Raw genomic sequence first — 19,960 nt, 5'->3', positions numbered from 1 at the left:
AAATTTGTCATGTTTTGGCATTAGAAAAAAATAATCTGCTGACATCGTATGGTCTCAGAATGATGAAAATTTAAGACCTTTGCCAGAGTGATTAACAATTAAATTTTCAGTGGGGAAAAAGTCCTCAAAATATAACAGGAAGGTGAACCCACAAGAACTTTACTGATATGTGTGATATATTGCTACATTAGTTCAAAAGGGTGTTTGTATGAGATCTTAACTTTTTCTGAATATGAACATTGCTTCTTTGTTCTTTGGTGCATTACAGAGCGTACTCAGATGAAATTCACTGGTCTGATCCCCACCACTGAGTACGTGGTCAATGTGTACACCCTGGGCAATGACGGACAGACCTCTTCACCTGCTGTAGAAAACGCCATCACAGGTTAGTATGATTTCATATGGCATTTTCATATAAATAGCAGCAAGATCACTTAGAAATCTATATTAGGATGGACTGCTAACTTTTAATATATTTTCTAGGTTTTGTATTTATCTATTATATTAACTTCTATATCAGTTTTAAATTGTTGTAGTGTGCTTCAGTCATTTAATTTATCAAGTCATCATGTTCTGACAGCATGCACATCACATATTTTGACCTCAAGAGCTGCTTATACAGTATATCTGTACTGAGGCAAAACACATTTTGCAGGGTGGGGTTCAAGTTTGACAGTGGCCAGTTAGTTACAGGGTTAATTAATCAGATTCACCTATATATCCATGTCTTACGATGTCATTTTACTGAATCATATGCTCTTGTTTGATAAGTTGAACTGTGTTTTTTGGTGATAAGCAAACGTTTATCTACTTATCCAGTTTAAATGTTCCCTTTTCTTGCAGCTATGGACCGCCCCAAGGACTTGACGTTCTCTGACATTGACTTCACCTCTATGCGCATCACGTGGGACAGTCCTGAAGGCACCGTGACATCATACCGCGTCTTCTACACCAGTCCAGAAGACGGCGATAGAGAGCTGCGCCCCGCCCCCAGAGGAGACCAGGACACAGTGGTCATCCGAAATCTCCGTCCTGGGACAGAATACACATTTAAAGTGATAGCCCTGAATGGACGCACACAGAGCACGCCTCTGGTCGGAAAACAAGCCACAGGTAGGAACAATTCAGCCACTTCTATAATACTAAATTATTATTATTACTAAACATGCATACTAGGGATGTAACAATATCCAAATCCCTCGGTACGATATTATCACGATATAATATTTATTGTGATGTTTTGGAGAGGCTAATATAATTGTAGATAGGACACTTTTTTGCTTTTAAATTTTGACAATATTTTATTTCCATCATAATCTGAAGAATTCAAGTAAAAAACATCTCTTAATGTTTGCACTGAAATTAATCGTGGTATCTGTAGTTTCCAATGTTTATAAGCTGTTGATACTATAAATCCATGCATTTAAGCAAAGGAACTTGTAATTTGATATACTGTGACAGCTCACGATATTATTGTGAGACTTTTGACGATACGATATCACGACATTTGGGTTATTGTTACATCCCTAATGCATACCTATAGTTTTTGTGTTTGTTGTGACTATATGCTGAATTTGCTGTTGCCCTAACCCTAACCCTCTTCATGGATTTAAATTAAAAATAAAGTTTCTATTGTGGATTTGGACAGAAATAAATGCAAAATATTTTTTGCCTCTTCTGTACTCAATGTTGACTCTTTCTATATATTGTCCTATAGTTGTTCCAGCCCCAGCAAACCTTGAGATCTTTGATATCGGCCCTTCCTCTTTTGTGTTGTCATGGAGACCTCCTAACGCACAGCTTACTGGTTACCGCATCGTCGTCAACCCCAAAAATATCAATGGACCATCCAAAGAAATGAATGTTGCCCCTGATACAACCAGGGTCACTGTGCCAGGACTGATGGTGGGCTACTACATTTGCAGTTTTGTAAAAGTCAAGACAGTATTTTGGTTTGTAATATCACTTAATCATCTATATTTTTTGTTCATTTAAGGTGTCAACTACCTACCAGGTTTATGTTTACGCTCTGAAGAACTCTGTAACCTCTCGACCTCTGGAGGGAGAAGCAACCACACTAGAAGGTGGATGGAAGTCTTTGTTCTTTCTTGTGTCAATAATTTAAAGATAGCAACAATTAAATGGATATGGCTGCTTTAGTATGCCTAATTTTGGTTCATACAACTTTTAGTACATTTTTGGGTTCTTTTTTGTTTCTTAAGTTTTTACTTACACAACAGGAGGCTAAACAATCGATTTAGGATTTAGTATAAAGTATATTTATCAGATTATTGCAGGGTTAAGATTGAGATTCCCCAAGAACAACTGTAACTCACATATTTTTATAGGATTTCATCAGCATAAGCATACCTTTTTTATTTATATATGTTGTAACTAGGTCAGGACTCCTTTGAAAAAAGCTTAATTGGTTAAATACAGGTGAAAAAACAAATGAAAGGACCAGGTAACACTTTTTGATCATTATTGTTATTTGATTCATAATATATCCAAAAAAAAAGAAAGCATAGATAGGTATGCTAACAAATCAGTCAGTTGAGTCAAATTAAGTTTATTTATAAAGCGCATTTAGAAACAGCCACAGCTGCCCAAAGTAAATAAAAGTGAAACTAAACATACAAAAACACAATCAAACATTGCAATACAAATGTCCCACTCAGCCTTGTTAAAAGTGCATATAAATGAGTAATTAGGACCTCTTTTTCTATCAGTGTTGCTCAATGGAATTAAACAGTCTTCAATAATTACTCTAGTTCCATTTAAACTTGAATATTCCTCTTTCAAAGACGTCACCCCTCCCAGAAGAGTCAGACTCTCCGATGTTAAAGACACGTCCTTCACTCTGACCTGGCGCACCAGATTTGAGACGATCACTAGTTTCCTGATTGAGGCCACACCACACGGCAGCCCCGAGCCCACTCTGACCAGGACCATCCCGGGAGATCTCCGCACCTACACCGTCGATGGTAAAATGCTGGTATTTAAAGGTGTACTCTGTAACATTTGGTTGGGGGTCCGTCACCTGCTTGTTTCTATGGATATGTCATTGCTGTACCTGAAATGTTTATTAAACATCTCTAGTTTACATTTATTCAGTTAGAAGTGGTTTTATAGCTCCAAAATACTGAGAAAAGCATGCATTAAGACTGTGAGAGGTCGCCTCTCCACAGATCTGACCTGTAACTTGGTTTGGTTTGGTCTTCATGAAGATAGAAAACTTTAATACCAGACAAAGGAATAACATCTCCATGGAGAAAAGCATTTGACGGACCCTTCACCAGAAAAGTTACACAATGCATCTTTAAGACCAAAGACAGAGTAACTTTTATTTTAGATGATATTTAAACGTGTTTATTTTTTATTGATCAGGTCTTCAGCCCGGAACCTCATACAATGTTAAGATGTATACTCTGAATGGAAACACAAAGAGCGCCCCATTCATGTTCACTATTACAACTGGTAAGCTGCCTTAATTATGTACTGATAGTATTGATATTAATATAATATGAAGCTGTGTTTTGACTATAAAATACTGATGAAATTATGTTGAAATCAAAAAAGAAGTGGTACTGAAGTGGCCATTTAAAGGCAAGCAGAAATTATGTTTAGGGACAAAGATAAGCAGTCCCAAAAATACATGTTTGGTAAAAGCACATTTTTTTCTCTGTTTATACAATATGGATATCCAAAACACATACAAATGTTGTTTTACTTTTTCATGAAATTGTCCAAATTGACATTATGGAGTCAGCCCATTGAATTGCCACATTGTCTAATTAAAATTATTATTTTATTTTATTTTTAGCTCAGCCAGTCGTCCCAGCACCCACCAATCTGCAGGTGACTTCTCTGACCCCCACCTCTGTGTCCTTCACCTGGAGACCCCCGTCCGCTGACATCACAGGGTACTACATCACCTACGAACAGTCAGGAAGGCCGCCCCGTGAGCTCCTCCCACCCCCCCACTCTGGACAAAACTACGCCACAATTTCTGGTATTATTATAATCTACTACTACTACTACTACTACTATGACTACTGCTACAACTACTACTAGAACTACTACTACTTCTATTACTACTGCTACGAATACTATTACAACTACGAGTATGACTACTACAATCATGGCTACTACTACTACTACTACAAATACTATTACAACTACGAGTATGACTACTACAATTACGACTACTACTACTACAACAACTACTACAACTACTGCATCTACTAAAACTACTACGACTGTGACTACTACAATTATGGCTGCTGCTACTACTACTACTACTACTACTACTACTACTACTACTACTACTACTACTACTACTACTACACTACAACTGGGGCTATTACTACTACTACCACTACAAATACAAATATGTCTACTACTAGTTGTGCCCATACAGTATGGATTCTTTCTTGTGGTTTTAAAGTGTGTCAGTAATTTTAATAGATCCATGTTTTAAGATGGCAAAAATAAAATGGATGCCTAGTTTTAATATATTTTAGCTTCTTTTTAGTTGTTTTTAAATAATACTCCAAAATCATAGTATTTATTTTCTGTGTTAGTTTGAGAATAACTATAATTATTTTTGTTCTGTATCTCACAGCAATAACTTTTAATCACTTTTTTTCAGATTTGCGACCATCAACTGAATACATAATCCAAATTGTTGCCATCCAAAACAATATAAGGAGCATCCCTCTTGTTGGCCGAATCATTACCAGTGAGTATATTCTAAATGTGTTTTTTTTTTGTGTTTTTTTTTTAAACCAGAATGTATGATTTCCTCTTCATATCAGTTGTACATAAAAAAAGCTCAATTACACAACAAAAAGGAACCAGAGAAATGTTTATTGGGTAAGTTTTAAGCTGTAGTTTGAGCTTTTGTAGTCCTACAGAGATGTAGTAGTTTACAACAAAAAAAAGCTAAATAAACAATTATTTTTATTTTGAATGTGTTCAGAAATGCCATTCAAAATAATCCTGTGTTAGTAACCCTCTAATACAATTGAGTGGTAGCAATAGAGGTGCATATCTGCCTCCCCCTGTTGGCTGAGATATGTTACTGCAGCTTTGCTATACCTCCCTATATTATTCATAGTCTAACCTGCTGCTTCCATAACCTGCTTTTTCCCGCCTAGAACCAGAATCCTTGCTTCCCCTGCCACTGCCTCGTCCAGAAGGTAACGACAAGCTAGATGTGCCCGAAATTGACAACAAAATTCAGGTGGTGGGCAACAATGGGCAGGACGGGCATGGTGGTCAAAGCCAGCATGTGGAGTACACTGAGTATAACAACAACAATAATGGAGATCGCACACAGCCACAGTATCCTTACGGGCAAGTGCGTGAGCCTTTGGTGTTTTTGCCCCTCCCCGACGCAGAAGGTCGTAGGCTGCCCATAGTCAAGTTGAACGTGCCCATCGGAGCGCCCATCGGGAATGACACAGGACTGCCCCAAGAAGCCCAAACTCATACCACGGTCACCTGGAAGCCGTACAAGCAGAGCAACGCCTATCTGGTGTCCTGTGAGCCTCTATCAAGCCAACGGGAGAAGCTCTTCCAGGTAACACATTGGGCTGGTAAAAAAAAAAAAAGACAAAGACAAAGAAAAAAAATGTATACCCATATTAACTGGTATAAAAAGTAGAATAGATAGTAATATTGGTTTAAGCAGGTGTCAATAGTCGGGAGTAGGCCTGTCATGATAATTACTATATTGACTTGTTCAAAACATTAAAGATGGAACAATATATTTTGGGATTCAGTAATTATTATGTTTACATTTTCATTGTAAAAGTGCAGAGATTTTTGTTATTTTTTTAGTAATACAATGCGATTTGAGCTGCAGAGGATTGAATAAGTAACTTCTATGGCTAACTTCTAGCTTCAATATTATCGTTTATCTCACTATATCTCTGTAGCAATATATAGAGCTTCAAAATTTGTTATTATATAGGAGTTGGACAAATTTGGATCTTTCAGTTTCAGAATGATCTTGGTTTGTCAGACCTAGCACAAGACCACATGGTAATGAACCCCTATTAAATTATATTCTATAATTATTGTTAATATAGTTTTTCCGAATATTTTGTTTATTATTATGGTATTTAAATAGGTATCAAGTATTAAACATTTGACATATTACTCAAATTTAGTTTGATATATTTTGTAATGTGATAAACTTTTTTGGTGTACATTTGCGACTATATATAATTTACTACTTATTACTACTTAATTTACTACTATTTATTTCCACGTAGGTCCGTTTGCCCGGTACAGCGACCACTGCCACTTTGATCGGGCTCACCCCAGGGGCAAACTATAATGTCATTGTGGAAGCCATTTTGGGAGCACTCAAGCACAAGATCCTAGAGCAGATCGTCACAACTGGAAATACAAGTATGTACAATTAAATTTTGGCTAACTTGTACAACGTTCATCAGTACATATGAAATACACACAAAAAAAAACTTTAAATGATGATGTGTGAATGTAAATTGTATGAGTAATAATTTTTGTTCTTTCAGTCCCAGATGGAGTCCCCTCTTCCTCAGACTCATGTTACGACTCTTTCACTGCGACTCACCATGAGGTCGGAGCCGAGTGGGAGCGCATGTCTGAGACTGGGTTCAAACTCTGGTGCAGGTGTCTGGGTCTCGGCAGCGGCCATTTTAGATGCGACTCATCAAGTATGTTGAGTTTTATTGTTTGTATTGTATTATTTAGAATTGAACTGAGCATGCTTTTTTGTGGCCTTTTAATTGTATTTATGCATTTTATTGCTTTTACTATTGTACTTCATATGTCCTCATTTGATTGTACTTTTGTTTTGTTTAGTTTTAATGGAAATCAGTGGAATTACAGCTACTCTGGTGGAAGGTTTATCTAGCTTTGCCTAGAGTATGGCATTAAATTTACATATCTCCTCGGATATAAAAAAAAAAGTTACATTGTGCACCTTTGTAAAGATGTATTTTTCTATGTATATAAATAAATAGATAGATAAACACATTATTTATCCTGAAAGAAATACATTTTTTCGGCAGCAACAATGAAACAAAATAATAATACTAATAATGTTCTACTTATGTTTAATTGTTTAGAAATTAGGGTTTGTTTTGAGCATAAAATGTGCTATATAATTAAAATGGATGTGATTTTTTGGTTTCTCTAACAGTTTCATGTTTTTTCAGAGTGGTGCCATGACAGTGGAAATAACTACCGCATTGGGGAGAAGTGGGATCGCCAAGCTGAGAATGGACACCTGATGAGCTGCACCTGTTTGGGAAATGGCAAAGGAGAATTCAAATGTGAACCACGTAAGTGCTCTAATCTAACTTTTCAACAGCCCTGAAAAGGTGCTGAAAGGAAACTTGGAAACAAAAGAATTGCAAGGCTGCCATGTAAACAGTTACTGTTTGTTTCACATCAGCTACAATGTTTTGCAATGTTTTGGTGTGGTCTATAAGTTATAATCTCTATTCAACAACTTCTTAAGTGCACCGTGTAATTTCTAAGGTGGTGGGTCTCCATAGATCTGACCATTAACCTGTCTCCATTATGATAACCAAATGTATTATCATATTGTGGAATAATCAGGGCAAAACACCAATAACTCCATGGAGACAAACAGGTGGCAGACCCTTAACCAGAAAAGTTGCTCAGTGCACCTTCAAGACTCATCCTCAAAGCACATTAGTACATAGCATAGTTTCTTTACCATTCTCACTTGTTAAGGGATTATACTGAAATACTTTATTTATCCATCTTTACAGATGAGTCTGTGTGCTACGATGAGGGCAAAACATACCAAGTAGGAAACCAGTGGCAGAAGGAATACTTGGGTGCCATTTGTACCTGCACTTGCTTTGGAGGACAACAGGTAAGAGACTGGTGTTCAGAAAATAACAAGTAATCTTAAAATTACAGAGTAAAATATAGCATGGTTTGATCTTTTCAGGGCTGGCGATGTGACAACTGCCGCAGGCCAGGGGCAGAAGTGGACCCCAGTCTGCTGCAGCCTGTTAGATACGGAGACAACACACTGCGCAAAGTGAGAACATTATATTATGCTTCAGGCCTAAGAATTTTCAGTTCAGAGTTCCATATTGGGAACAGGAATTTATTTATGAACAGGAAGTGAGCATGGGTGGATGTGCAACAGCCTAATTACTTATAAAAATGATCAGGTTTAACATTTGTCCATACTTCTTTTTGTGAAAACTGGCTCTTGCTCCCCATCTAATTCATGTATCATTCGTTTTTCAAAATAAAACCAAAAACAAGTAAATTAAAAAAACAACTATTTTCTTCATTATTTGTCTCTAAAACCAAAATGAATAAATGGATAATGATTGTTTTTTTTTTTTCAGTATATTTTGTATTTAAATGATGACTGGAAAAAATGGATAACGACCGTTTTTTATGTGATTTAAACTGCGATGCCGGACTGAACCAGGCCTGAACCAGGACTAAAACAGAACTAAACCAGGACTGAACCAGGACTAAACCAGGACTAAACCAGGACTAAACCAGGACTAAAACAGAACTAAACCAGGACTGAACCAGGACTAAACCAGGACTAAACCGGTCTCAGTCCCAGTCTGAGCCTTGATCACTCGACAGTCTACGCAGGCGCACCTCTGGGCCCGTCCCGACACTCAGTGATGGTTCAGTCCTGTTTTAGTCCTGGTTCAGTCCGGCATCACAGTTTAATTCACATAAACGTGAAATGTTTAAAAACATTATCCGTATTTTCCATTATTCATTCAAACACAAAATTGAAAACTGAAAAATGAATCGTTGTCTGTTTTTTCATTTTGGTTTTGGAAACAAATAATGAAGAAAACTGTAGTTTTTTTTATTTCTTATTTTTCATTTTATTTAGAAAAACGAATGAACGAACGATACATGGATTCCATCTGTATGTAGTATGACATCACTTCATCCCTATAATCTGAAAGCTTCAAATCCCTTTCTTCTCTCTTTCAGAATATCCATTGTCCGATTGAGTGTCTTCGGCCCGACCTGTTGGCAGACGCCCATGCTCCCCCAAATCCACGGGAATAAAGCATCCGCTCTGTCTCCATCAGATCACTGCACTTTTCACCCTCATCTCATGCCAATATTTTCAGCTAAAACTAAACATTTTCTGCTGTAAAATACTTGTTTCATCCACATTCTTCAATTCATAATCCATAATCTACTGTAAACCAAAGAAATGTTTCTGACTGCCTTTTCTTAAAGCCTTAATGTGAGCACTGTTCTACAAGAATGTCCTTATATATTAGCTGCGTTTAAATTTCCTGTAGTCCTTCGTTTAACAAGCACTGTCTGTGTGTAACTGACACATTTCATAATTTATCCCTTTAATCTCAAAGTGTGAATGTAACAACCTTGATGTGAGGAATCAAACTTTTCTATTTTTGTACATTGTTTGTGCTGAAATTGTTTCTACGATAAGAAGTCCAATGTTGTAATAAAGCTGGAGAGATCCTAAAATACATGTATGTATATTTGACTGTCTCACACCAACATTACCCCACGCCATACATTCATACACAAACCAATATAGAACTAATCAGTATTATTTTAATTGATTTTACTATTTATTGGTCTTTCCATTTTCAGGGATGTGACAGGCCAAGGACAAAAAAGCAGGAAAATATATAGACCCATAGTGTGGCGCGACAATGACGCGGTGCGGCAACAGTGCAGCCATTACACACAATGACCTCATTTTGACACTTTTAATGAAAAGTGTTAATATACAAAAATTTAGTGGCAACTCAGAAATTTCATCATTGGAAAACAATTAATTTGAGGGGGAAAAAACTCAAATAGATGCCAAACAATAGGTGCTGACATTTAAGGAAAAAAAATCAAACAACCAAAGAACGGAGAAAGAAAGAGTGAAAGAGAGAGATTGCCATTTTGGACAAAAATGCACTTGCTGTGACAAAATGCAGTCTATTTCTGAGCCAGTTTAAGATATAATAAAGGAAATTATAATACAATTATGACAATCCTTACAGTTTTTAATCATTATACACAAAGTGCAGTACACATGGACTTGGTTTTCCACCAGTCAGTCTGATAACACAGTCTGACAGTGTTATTATGCAGCATGTAGATACACTTGAACTATTATTATTATAGTCGGCATCATGGATGTTGCTGTTGTAATTGTGTAGTTATTATATACACTATTACATTCTGTAATACTTCCCATCTGTCCTCCCTCATATTAGTTTTTTCACTAAAACTGATTTTGTACTTGTGCATAAACTAACATAATAGGATAGGCTATGTTGCCTTATAACTTCACCACTGACAGTACACTACCGAAAGTTTTAGAACACCCTTATTTTTCCAGTTATTTATTGCAATTCAAGTCATGGAAGTCCAGTGAATAGCTTGAAATGGTACAAAGCTAAGTACTGAACAGCCAGAGGTTAATAAAAAAGATAAAAATATAACAAAACACAAATCCAAGCTCTGTCAAAACCACCTCAGGAAAAAAGAACAAGTTGATAAGTTTGAAAACATGGAGTGTACAGCACAGTCTCCAGACTTAAACCCCATCGAGCTGGTTTTAGGATGAAATGGACTGAAGAGTGAAAGCCAAGCAACCTACAAGTGGCACACATTTATGAGAACTTCTGCAACAGACTTGGGAAGAACTTTCTGAAGAATATTTGATTTCTGCTGTAAAAAGAACGAGTGTGTTCAGCTGTTATATCTGCCAAAAGGTGGACACGTTCATGAATCAAAAGTTTAGAATACATTTTGTTCGACAGTAAACAGTAAAAAACTGGAAGAAGTGTGGTGTTCTAAAACTTTTGACCGGAAGTGTATATAAACATAAGTTATTATTTGTGTAACTGTAAGTGGAGCAATTAAAGTAGCTTCTCTTTTCAAACCTTGAATACGACACATTTGTTAGAGAAAATATTAGTTTATTTAATGATGAAACATGATGGATCTAGTTATGCACATATCAGTTCAAACTGGAATGTAGTAGTGTTACAAAAGTGCACAAGAACAGTAGAATTAATACTGGAGTAACAGCAGTGTTTGACAATGGTTTTGACCTTATAGTTGAATATATTTTGGTCCTACACACAGTACACAACAGAGGGGCTTAGTGGTGGAAGAGACGCAGGTTTGTGTGCACCAGAGTGATGCCCTGTTCATCACACGCAGTAATGACGATCTTATCAGCTGCGGAGCCTGAAGGAGCGGCAATGAACTCAACACCACTCTGCAAACACAAAGTTAAACCATTATAGAACAGTGCAAAGAGAGAGGACATGTGTGTTTGGGCAGTAAGTATAGGCTTGGGGGTGGAGTCAGGCAGTGCATAAAGTTGTGTAATTGTGAATATAATAGTTCAATGAAGTTAGAAAATGTTAGAAAATGCAATAAACAAATAAATACTGAAACATGTAATTGTATCCTGTACGGTTAATAATCCACTTGTTTTAGAGCGATGACAAATTAGCTCTATTGTCATAGCAATTATCAATTCTAAACAAAATATTCTATGTTTTGAATAGTGAAAAGTGCTATGTGTAAATATCTGAACTATTTCTAGAAAGTGTTATTACAAAATATATTGCATCAGCATAACTGATGTAAAAATGTCAAAACAATGGAAGACAACAATCTGGATTTGACTAGATTTTGACTAGTTACTTTGCAATTGCTGACATTTTTAAAAACATACATAGATCAATTTTATATTTATCTAACACACTGCAAGTGAAATTTATTGCACACAGAAGGGTAGCTGGATGTGACAGAGGATTGCGCTCACACCAGAGTCAGCTTTAATGTTAAAAAGCATAAAAGCATATAAATGATTAAACTATACATTTTACTCAAATCATATTCTGAGTGGGTGTATGTTAGAGAATAAAAATGTAGGCCTAGTAGTACCGGCAAAAAATAATTAAAACTACTTTCAGCCCTATAGAGACCCTTACTCGTTTGGCCCGGTCGATGTTGTCTCTGAAGGGGAAGAAGGCGTCAGAGCTCACAGCCACCGCCTTCAGAGAACTGATCCAGTTCTTCCTCTCAGTCTCAGAAAGAGGCTCCGGCACTTCATCAAACATGGACTTCCACACCTCCAGGTCTGGACCCTTTGGACAAAATATATTATAGATTTTACAGGACAATCTGAGAAGTAATAATTTATACATTTTATTTATTTATTTTTTTTACAATACATCACTGCTTGAGGTCTGTAGTCCTTTTTGTAAATCTAATTCAGATAATACAACTAATCTATTGATTTTTTTTGCTTTTAGCGTGTCTTATTAGTTTTTTCTTTGATTTAGATTAGACTTTATTAGACAAAATTGACTCTTGTGAGCTTTAAGTCATGTTAGAATGCTGTTACCTCCACAAAAACATACGTTTTTTTCATTGTGATATGTTTCATTCACACACGTTTGAGTAACCTTTTATTATTAGGCTGTCTACATCTCCAAAGCTCCAAATGCTCTGTTCCACCTTGTGATGTCATGTAGTGCTATTTTTAAAGTTAACAGCTACATTTTACCTTTTGTTCAGAACAGATGGGCAATTCCAGGACTGAAATTATTAAAATGATTCTAGTATACGTGCAAGGTGGAACAGAGTGTTTTCCGTTTGAGAGAGGAACTCAGCATAAATATGTAGGGTTTGTGTGTTTAACATGTGTGAAGGAAACAAAACATAACTCCACGTATGTTTTTCATGATGATAACAGATCAGAAAATAGTATAATATGGACCCCTTAGTTTAGTTTTTTCTCTCATCTCTGTGCAGCACTTTGTTATAAAATGTGAGTAAAGAAATGGATGGTGTGGATAGGAACATAAACTAGTGATCCTTGCCTCTCCAATGGTGTTGCTGACATATTGATCAATAGCGTTTGCCATTTCAGCCCTCTTCACACCAGCTCTGAACTTCATGTTGAGGACTCGAGGGTGATGTCTCAGCCACCAGTTATCAGCTTTATCTCCGGCCAGACGAGTGCAGTGGATACGAGACTGCTGCCCAGCCCCAATCCCAATCACCTAAAACAATATTAATAAAATAAACATAACACAGATCTCTTCTTAACCTGGAGACGAATACAGTTGGAGATTCCTATATTATTTACCTGTCCGTCTTTAGCATAGCACACTGAATTTGACTGGGTGTACTTCACAGCTATAGTGGCCACAGTAAGGTCCCTCACAGCCGTATCTGAAAGCTTTTGGTCAGAAACAACAACACATGAATGATTATTACTGTAGTGACAAAAACCAAGACACAAAATGTCCTCTACAATTACAGTTACAAATGTTGGGACTCATTAGACAACGCAAATGGGGTTGCTAGGAAACCCCAAAAATAAATTAAAATGCTCATATTACAAGAAGTAAATTAAAATAATCTAAAGTATAATACATCTTACCGAGCCCTGGGAGACAATGTTGCTGAAGAATGCTTTATCAATAACACCTCCATTTCTCTTCTGTTTGAGGTAGAGGCCAAACAGCACTCTGACCTCCATCTCATCAGGCTCATATTCAGAGTCCATCTGTGAAAATTACATTGCAGTTAATTCATTTTCAATTTAATAATTTTGCTGAAGTCTGTTTTAATCTAAAAGGTTTAGCTCTTATGGCAGTCCTGTGTTTTTCAATGAGCTATACAGTATAAATAAGCTTTAGCATTTTACAATTAAATGTGCTATATAATCAATTTTTTTGTTCTTCCTGTCACCATATTGCTTATAATATATTAGATTAGATTTTATTACTTGATACTCTACTATATGTTGCAGCCATTTGTTTATAAAATCTGCAATATAAATACAGTTGGACTGAATTTATTTTTCTAGTTTTTGTAGATGATCTCACCTGAAGCACGCAGTAGTTGCCATTTTTCTTTTTGGTGAGTATTTTAAGTGCTTCCTCTTCATATCCAGGGGCAATGATACCATCAGAAACCTTTTGATTTCAGACTTTAGTTACTCTCCATGTAACAAGCATCTTTTTCCCCCCCATTACTAAAACCTAAATGCTTACCTCTCTTGAAATTATTTTTGCAGTAGGAACATCACAAACATCTGAAAGTGCAATGAAGTCTCCAAAAGAGGACATCCGGTCTGAACCTGAAAAAGTACAAAGCCATTAATTAGTGACAGCTAACAGAAACCAGGTCCTAGTTATATTTCCTTGCATCCTCAGTTAGTCAGCTGTCTATAAGTTTGCTCAGTGAGAGGATAAGCAACTAAAGAATTAAGGAGCCAAGTGAACAAATTAATCGATATGTGCATGAGTGACCCCTAACCTCGTGCTCGGGCGTATGCTGTGGCCAGTGGACTCAAATCCTGCAGCATGTCATGGACCATGCAAACTTTGGCTTCCTCTTCAGACAGAGGAACTCCTACGGCAGCTCCTATGAAATAAAAAAGATCATTAAATGCTGTAGAAATAGATAGCCATATAACTATTAGCAGCTGATGTCAAGGTCTGGGTCTTGGTCATTTCCACTGAGATTTTATAGCTTTACCTGGAGTGTTCCACAGTATGGCATGCATTAACCAACTTACATGTGTTCTCATTGCTTAAAAATGCCTGACCTGAGTGCCTTAGAGTGGCAGCGAGTCACATCAGTTCCTGAAAACTTTCTTAAACCTTTACCTTTTGTCTTCTATACAGCAGATAACATTTTGGAATACACATTTTATTTTTACTTGTACAAATGCATTTGTATAATTATGCTTTATTTGACACCAATCACTTGCTATTTTTGCTACTTATTTATAATTCACTATTACCATTTATATTGCTGCATTTTGTTATTATATTGTGATGTGTGAGCTACTGTGTCCAAATAATTCCCCTTGTGGATCAATAAAGTTTGTTGAAGTCTAAAAACATGCCTTACTGGGAACTATTCCAACAGATATACACAATAAACTCATCTCTATGTTGAAATTTGTTAGTTGACTTGTTTTATACCATGCATTGGAGTAGAGAGGGGCTCATTTCTCTTTTCAAAACATTGCTATACAAAAGTAAATTGCAGACCTTGGATGATTTTTCACAATTGTACTTATTGTTTTCTTTTACAAATGAACTCATTATCTTGTGACATTGAGATGAAATTGAGAGATCAAACTTAATTTTATTGTTTGCTTGTTTACAATGACAACAATATAACTTGATTGAAGACTTTTATATGTAGTGAACATGCATCTCACCTGCAGGACTGACATGTTTGAAGGACGTAGCAGCGGCCAGGCCAAGTGCGTTTTTCAGCTCCTTTACCAACTGCCAGGCGTTCAAAGCATCACACAAGTTGATGAAACCCGGTGAACCATTGATAACTGGAGACAAAAGTCATGCATTTTAGGGTTATCTAAGTAGGTCATAAGTAAATCCATAGGTGAGTGTTGGGGCTTGTTTTGTAAATTAACTACACAGAACAAAATAAACAACATTCAAAAGTAATGAAATAGTATGAGAATGGACAACAATCAGCAGAAAAACAATACAAACATAGATAAATATGAAGACAAACGGACAAATAAAGCTGATTAGTGAATGAGTGTATAGCGTATGGAGTGTGTGGAGTAAGTGAGACATTGTTACTTTCATTGTTTCTTTGTCATACACAGAGATAAACAAACAAAAAAACAAGTAATATTAAACAATGAAGGCAATTTAATTAATAAAATAGCATTGCTGTTAACTTTTCTTAACAGCTGATTTTGTTACCTTTGAGGGGGAGCTGTGGCCTCAGAGTGTAGATCTGAGCAGGAGCCTGGTGCGGATTCATGCCATAACGCAAAGGCAACTGGGAAACTCCACGACTGTACTGACCACGAAAGTAATCGGAAATGGCATCATCGTACTGCGCTGTGTGAGTAAATGCCTGCGAAACATAAAAATAGTCCTCAAATACAACTTAATATAGGAAGCTAAAGGAGTGAGTTATAATACTGCAACTTTTATGTTTCAAAATGAATTTCAGATTTTGTGTTTGCAGACAGATATAGGCTAAAGTTCATGGACCCATCACATGTTGCAACCTAAATGCAGATCTTAACTAAATCAGGGTTGGACTTTGTCTTGACCTTTATCCAAAAACAAACAGTAGTAATGACCACTACTCATGCTACCATTAAAAAAGGTGCATTGTGTAACTTTTCTGGTGGAGGGCCCCTCACCTGTTTCTATGAATCTGTCATTGCTCTGCCTGACATTAAACAGCTGTACCTTCCACCAGAAAAGCTGCACAATCCACCTTTAAATAGTATAAATTTTTTTCTGCTAATTAAAACAAATACAAAATGTAACGTTACTATTGAATTTCTGCAAAGGTCCATCTGAAAGTTTGTTTTTTTTTTAATTACAGCACCAATCTCTTACAGTCCAATATTGGGTGTAAGTAATGACTGAATGACTCGATGATTGAACAGGAGAAAACAAGTCTCAACATGCAAAAGAACAACAGCTAACAAAAGCCAAGGTGCAACTGTTTGTAGTTTGGAGTCATTTGATGTGTTTAAGTTGAAATTATTTACATGACAGAATGATTTGGAGACTTTATAATATTGCAATGTTAATGTATTTTTTATGTAGTTAAAGGTGCACTGTGCAACTTTTCTGGTGAAGGGTCTGCCACCTGCTTATCTCCACTGAAGGTTATTAATTTTAAACCTATAAATCTAGCACTTACTCATTACGGGTGTTTCCGTTGCTCAAAAATACAATAATTCCTTCTGTGAATAACGGGCGACTCTCCACAGATCTGAATTCTAATGTAGTGTAGTGTAGTGCTGTACCCTGCTTATCTGATTTAATCTATACTGTGGAACATTCTAGACAAAATAACATTTCCATGGAGACATAGGTGACAAACCCTCTGCTAGAAATGTTACACAGTACACCTTTAAAATAGTCAATACCTTTAGTGCCAGAGTCTTGCGTGTGTCCAAAGTCGTATCTTTGTCTTCAGAGCTCTCCATCTCCTTGGCAACCACCGGGTAGTCACTGGGGTCGCACACAATCGTGACCCGAGCGTGGTTTTTAGCAGCAGCTCTCAGCAAAGTTACACCACCTAAAATACAGGAAGATTTAATCATCTACCCTCTAAATATAAAGTATTTTTTCTGTTCCAAAGCCTACCAATGTCAATTTGCTCCACAGCATCCTCCACGGTAACATCTGGTTTGGAGACAGTCTTTACAAAGGGGTACAAGTTGCACACCACCACTCTGTAAAAAACATTGATTTAGTTGAATAATAATACTAATAACACTAATAATACTAATAATCATTATAATAATACATCAGACTTATATAGCACTTTTTTGGACACTCAAAGATGCTTTACAAATAGGAAACAATATCTAGTTACACTTCTAATATATGTGTTTTTGCTGTAGAAAAACTAATCAGGGAGGGAAACATTTCACACAAAAAATGCAAGTCTTCTAGAGAGCCAGTTGAAACAAATAATTTAAAGCAATTTCATGACAACACACAATCCTGACAGCTTTTTAATAATATCCTTATGTGTATTGATTAGCTGCTGTTTCATCTGTGACTGTATCAGATTGTTCAGGTTCTCGACAAATAAGAGTCACAAGGCAGCTGTTGGAGTAGCAGCAGTTTTCCAATTTGGCAGTTCCTAAATGGGCCACACGTGCTTTCACAATATTCACTTGTGATCTCTGTGCGTGCCATTGGTCATTGGTCAGCTTTTGACAAGCTTCAAAATTGACTGAATAGTTCTCTGATCAATAAGGCTTGATTTACAGAGATGATGTGTAATTGTTTTAATACAATCAACATTTTCTTTTCTTTTTTAAACTTGAGATCTCTCACCTGACCAGACTATAGCCCAGTTTGTCCATGTCTGCAGTGTCACTGGGGCTTTTTCTGGCCAAAATACCCCCATGGACCGCAGGATGGAGGGTCTTCACTCTTCCTCCCAGCATCTCCGGGTGTCCAGTCAGGTCAGACACATCTCTACACAACAAGAACATACTCATGTAAAGTTTGATGTTGTGAGGTGTGATAGATAGTTTAAATATGTGTAGCATAGGCCTATTTCAGATAGTTTTATCCTCATGTGTCGTTTAGGCCTTCGTGGTTACAGTACAGACCTGACTGCCAGCCCAGCATCCCTCAGAGCTTTGGCCGTGCCTCCAGAAGCGACCAGCGACAGTCCCACGTCCACCAGCCTTTTGGCGAAATCCACCAGCCCAGTTTTGTCCGAGACACTCAAGAGCGCTGCAGACAGTCAGAAGCATCCAGTTACAAAACAAAAGTCTGATCAGAGAAGCAAACCACGCGGCTAATGTTAGCCAAGGAGCTAACCTCCATCATGTCGCCAATAAAACCGTATCAAAACAGAGTGGTGATTTTATCGCAAAGTCTTACCAAGTTCAGAGGCCATGCTGGTCGTCGCAGTCCTTATATAAGTGCGTCTGTAAAAGAAGAGAGACGTGGGGCGCAGCACTTTGACAGAAAGAATGCCCTGATTTCCGTTGAAAGAGTAGAGACAGAGGTGAATCTACTCAATGAACTTTTCGTGCTTCATCATGTGCTTCAAAAAGTGCAAGAACCGCCCTGCAGACAAGACCCGCCCCCGGCCACACGTGCGCTACGGCGGCCATGTGGCGCAAATCGCGCACAAAGCCAAACTCCGTTCAAAACTAAAGAATGAACATACGGTCTATGGGCATGAACTGAGGTCAGAATGGCAGGACGCTGTCATAAACGTGCTGTTATGAACATCAATAAAATAAAGTTGGACTTACAAAAAACATACAATGAAAAATAAGGCCTCTTGGGTGGCAAATGTTTTAAATAAGATAATCTGCACTGAACTGCATACAAATATATTAATTGTATACAAATATATTCATTAAAAACAGTTTAAACTACAAAACGGATTTAAGATTAGTGTTCAATTTAATCTGGCCACGAGAGGGCACAAATGCTCTTTGAGTGAATGTGCAAGAAGCAGCGCCTTCATCCCTTCCTAGTTAGGCCTATATTATAATTATAAACACAGATATTTCTTGACGCGAGGCATTTTTTGCGGATATTCATTCATTAAAAAGAACCAATCTTATTTCTGAACCACAGACCAGCGACCTGCATTGGTGCAAACGCAGATGTGCAGCCAAACGCACATATTTTACGCACGCATCACTGTTTGCACAATGCTGCCCTTTCTAAACAATAAAAGCTTTAAGCGCATCCTGAAGGTGACACGGACCCGCGGGTGTGTGGGTGAACATCCCTGTGTCCCCGTGAACACCTAGCATACATTTCCTGCATCCATAAACGGCTCTCATGAATACATCTCGTAGGTTCCGCCTTTTCAATAAACTTTATTGCCAAAAACGGTGGCTTTTTCATGCTTTAGAACAGCATTTTCAGTCGGACAGATGCAAATTTATTGGCTCGTGTCACTCAGGGCCTGGCTTGCCTATTAGTTAAGTGACAGGACAGGGGCCTTGAGAGGAACCTGCTCCAATATGTGTGATTACGCTAAAAGATAGAACAATCTGTTCATATTCACGTAATGACGCTGACGTGCTGCTGATTGATTAAACTACAGGGTGTAAATATTTTAAGGGCCCTGCTGATTTATAATGCACAGAGCAAAAGAGGCTGTTTTATTTGTCTAACTATGAAAATGGGGGATTTCTGGTAACTGCGCTGCGTAAGGGCCAAACTGGCGTCCTTAGGGATGGCTTGAGTGATTCAGTAGACAGTGAACCAATTTTATGGAAAGACACAGACATTATTATTATTAAGAATCAAGAATACAAAGCTTAAATGCAGTCAGCACTTTTGCATGCCCACTCTTGGGGCTTCTGACAGCATTATCAGCAATAACTGTAAATTACGCACGGAAATTTGAATCAGTTATT

The 19,960-nt window shown here is 37.2% G+C and overlaps 2 protein-coding genes across 3 annotated transcripts in view; one reads left to right on the top strand and one right to left on the bottom strand.

Moving 5' to 3' along the window:
- The window catches only part of fn1b (fibronectin 1b), a 30,959-nt gene extending 21,437 nt beyond the window's left edge, over positions 1-9,522 (top strand). For both annotated transcript variants that reach the window (XM_055154470.1, XM_055154469.1), the window contains 15 exons: positions 269-385; positions 844-1,113; positions 1,718-1,905; positions 1,997-2,084; positions 2,805-2,984; positions 3,388-3,477; positions 3,824-4,012; positions 4,652-4,741; positions 5,160-5,584; positions 6,282-6,420; positions 6,549-6,710; positions 7,215-7,340; positions 7,797-7,903; positions 7,982-8,074; positions 9,013-9,522. In XM_055154470.1, coding sequence (XP_055010445.1) covers positions 269-385; positions 844-1,113; positions 1,718-1,905; positions 1,997-2,084; positions 2,805-2,984; positions 3,388-3,477; positions 3,824-4,012; positions 4,652-4,741; positions 5,160-5,584; positions 6,282-6,420; positions 6,549-6,710; positions 7,215-7,340; positions 7,797-7,903; positions 7,982-8,074; positions 9,013-9,090 — 2,342 coding nt within the window. In that variant the 3' untranslated portion in view covers positions 9,091-9,522. The remainder of the gene's footprint in view (positions 1-268; positions 386-843; positions 1,114-1,717; positions 1,906-1,996; positions 2,085-2,804; positions 2,985-3,387; positions 3,478-3,823; positions 4,013-4,651; positions 4,742-5,159; positions 5,585-6,281; positions 6,421-6,548; positions 6,711-7,214; positions 7,341-7,796; positions 7,904-7,981; positions 8,075-9,012) is intronic.
- Positions 9,523-10,958: 1,436 nt separating this feature from the next.
- On the bottom strand, positions 10,959-18,636 carry atic (5-aminoimidazole-4-carboxamide ribonucleotide formyltransferase/IMP cyclohydrolase). The gene is made up of 15 exons (XM_020938869.2): positions 18,456-18,636; positions 18,179-18,305; positions 17,898-18,041; positions 17,196-17,284; positions 16,976-17,127; positions 15,783-15,939; positions 15,266-15,391; positions 14,350-14,457; positions 14,085-14,170; positions 13,917-14,006; positions 13,469-13,594; positions 13,172-13,264; positions 12,903-13,085; positions 12,009-12,164; positions 10,959-11,284 (listed from the first exon to the last, which is right to left on the bottom strand). Exons 1-15 carry the CDS (start codon positions 18,469-18,471, stop codon positions 11,165-11,167), a joined length of 1,773 nt encoding a protein of 590 aa, XP_020794528.1. The 5' UTR covers positions 18,472-18,636; the 3' UTR covers positions 10,959-11,164.
- Positions 18,637-19,960: the final 1,324 nt, after the last annotated feature.

This window comes from Boleophthalmus pectinirostris, unplaced genomic scaffold (assembly GCF_026225935.1).
Source record: "Boleophthalmus pectinirostris isolate CB_2022bp ecotype Guang Dong unplaced genomic scaffold, ASM2622593v1 HiC_scaffold_19, whole genome shotgun sequence".
NCBI lineage: Eukaryota > Metazoa > Chordata > Actinopteri > Gobiiformes > Gobiidae > Boleophthalmus > Boleophthalmus pectinirostris.
This window is presented reverse-complemented; position numbering and strand designations above follow the sequence as displayed.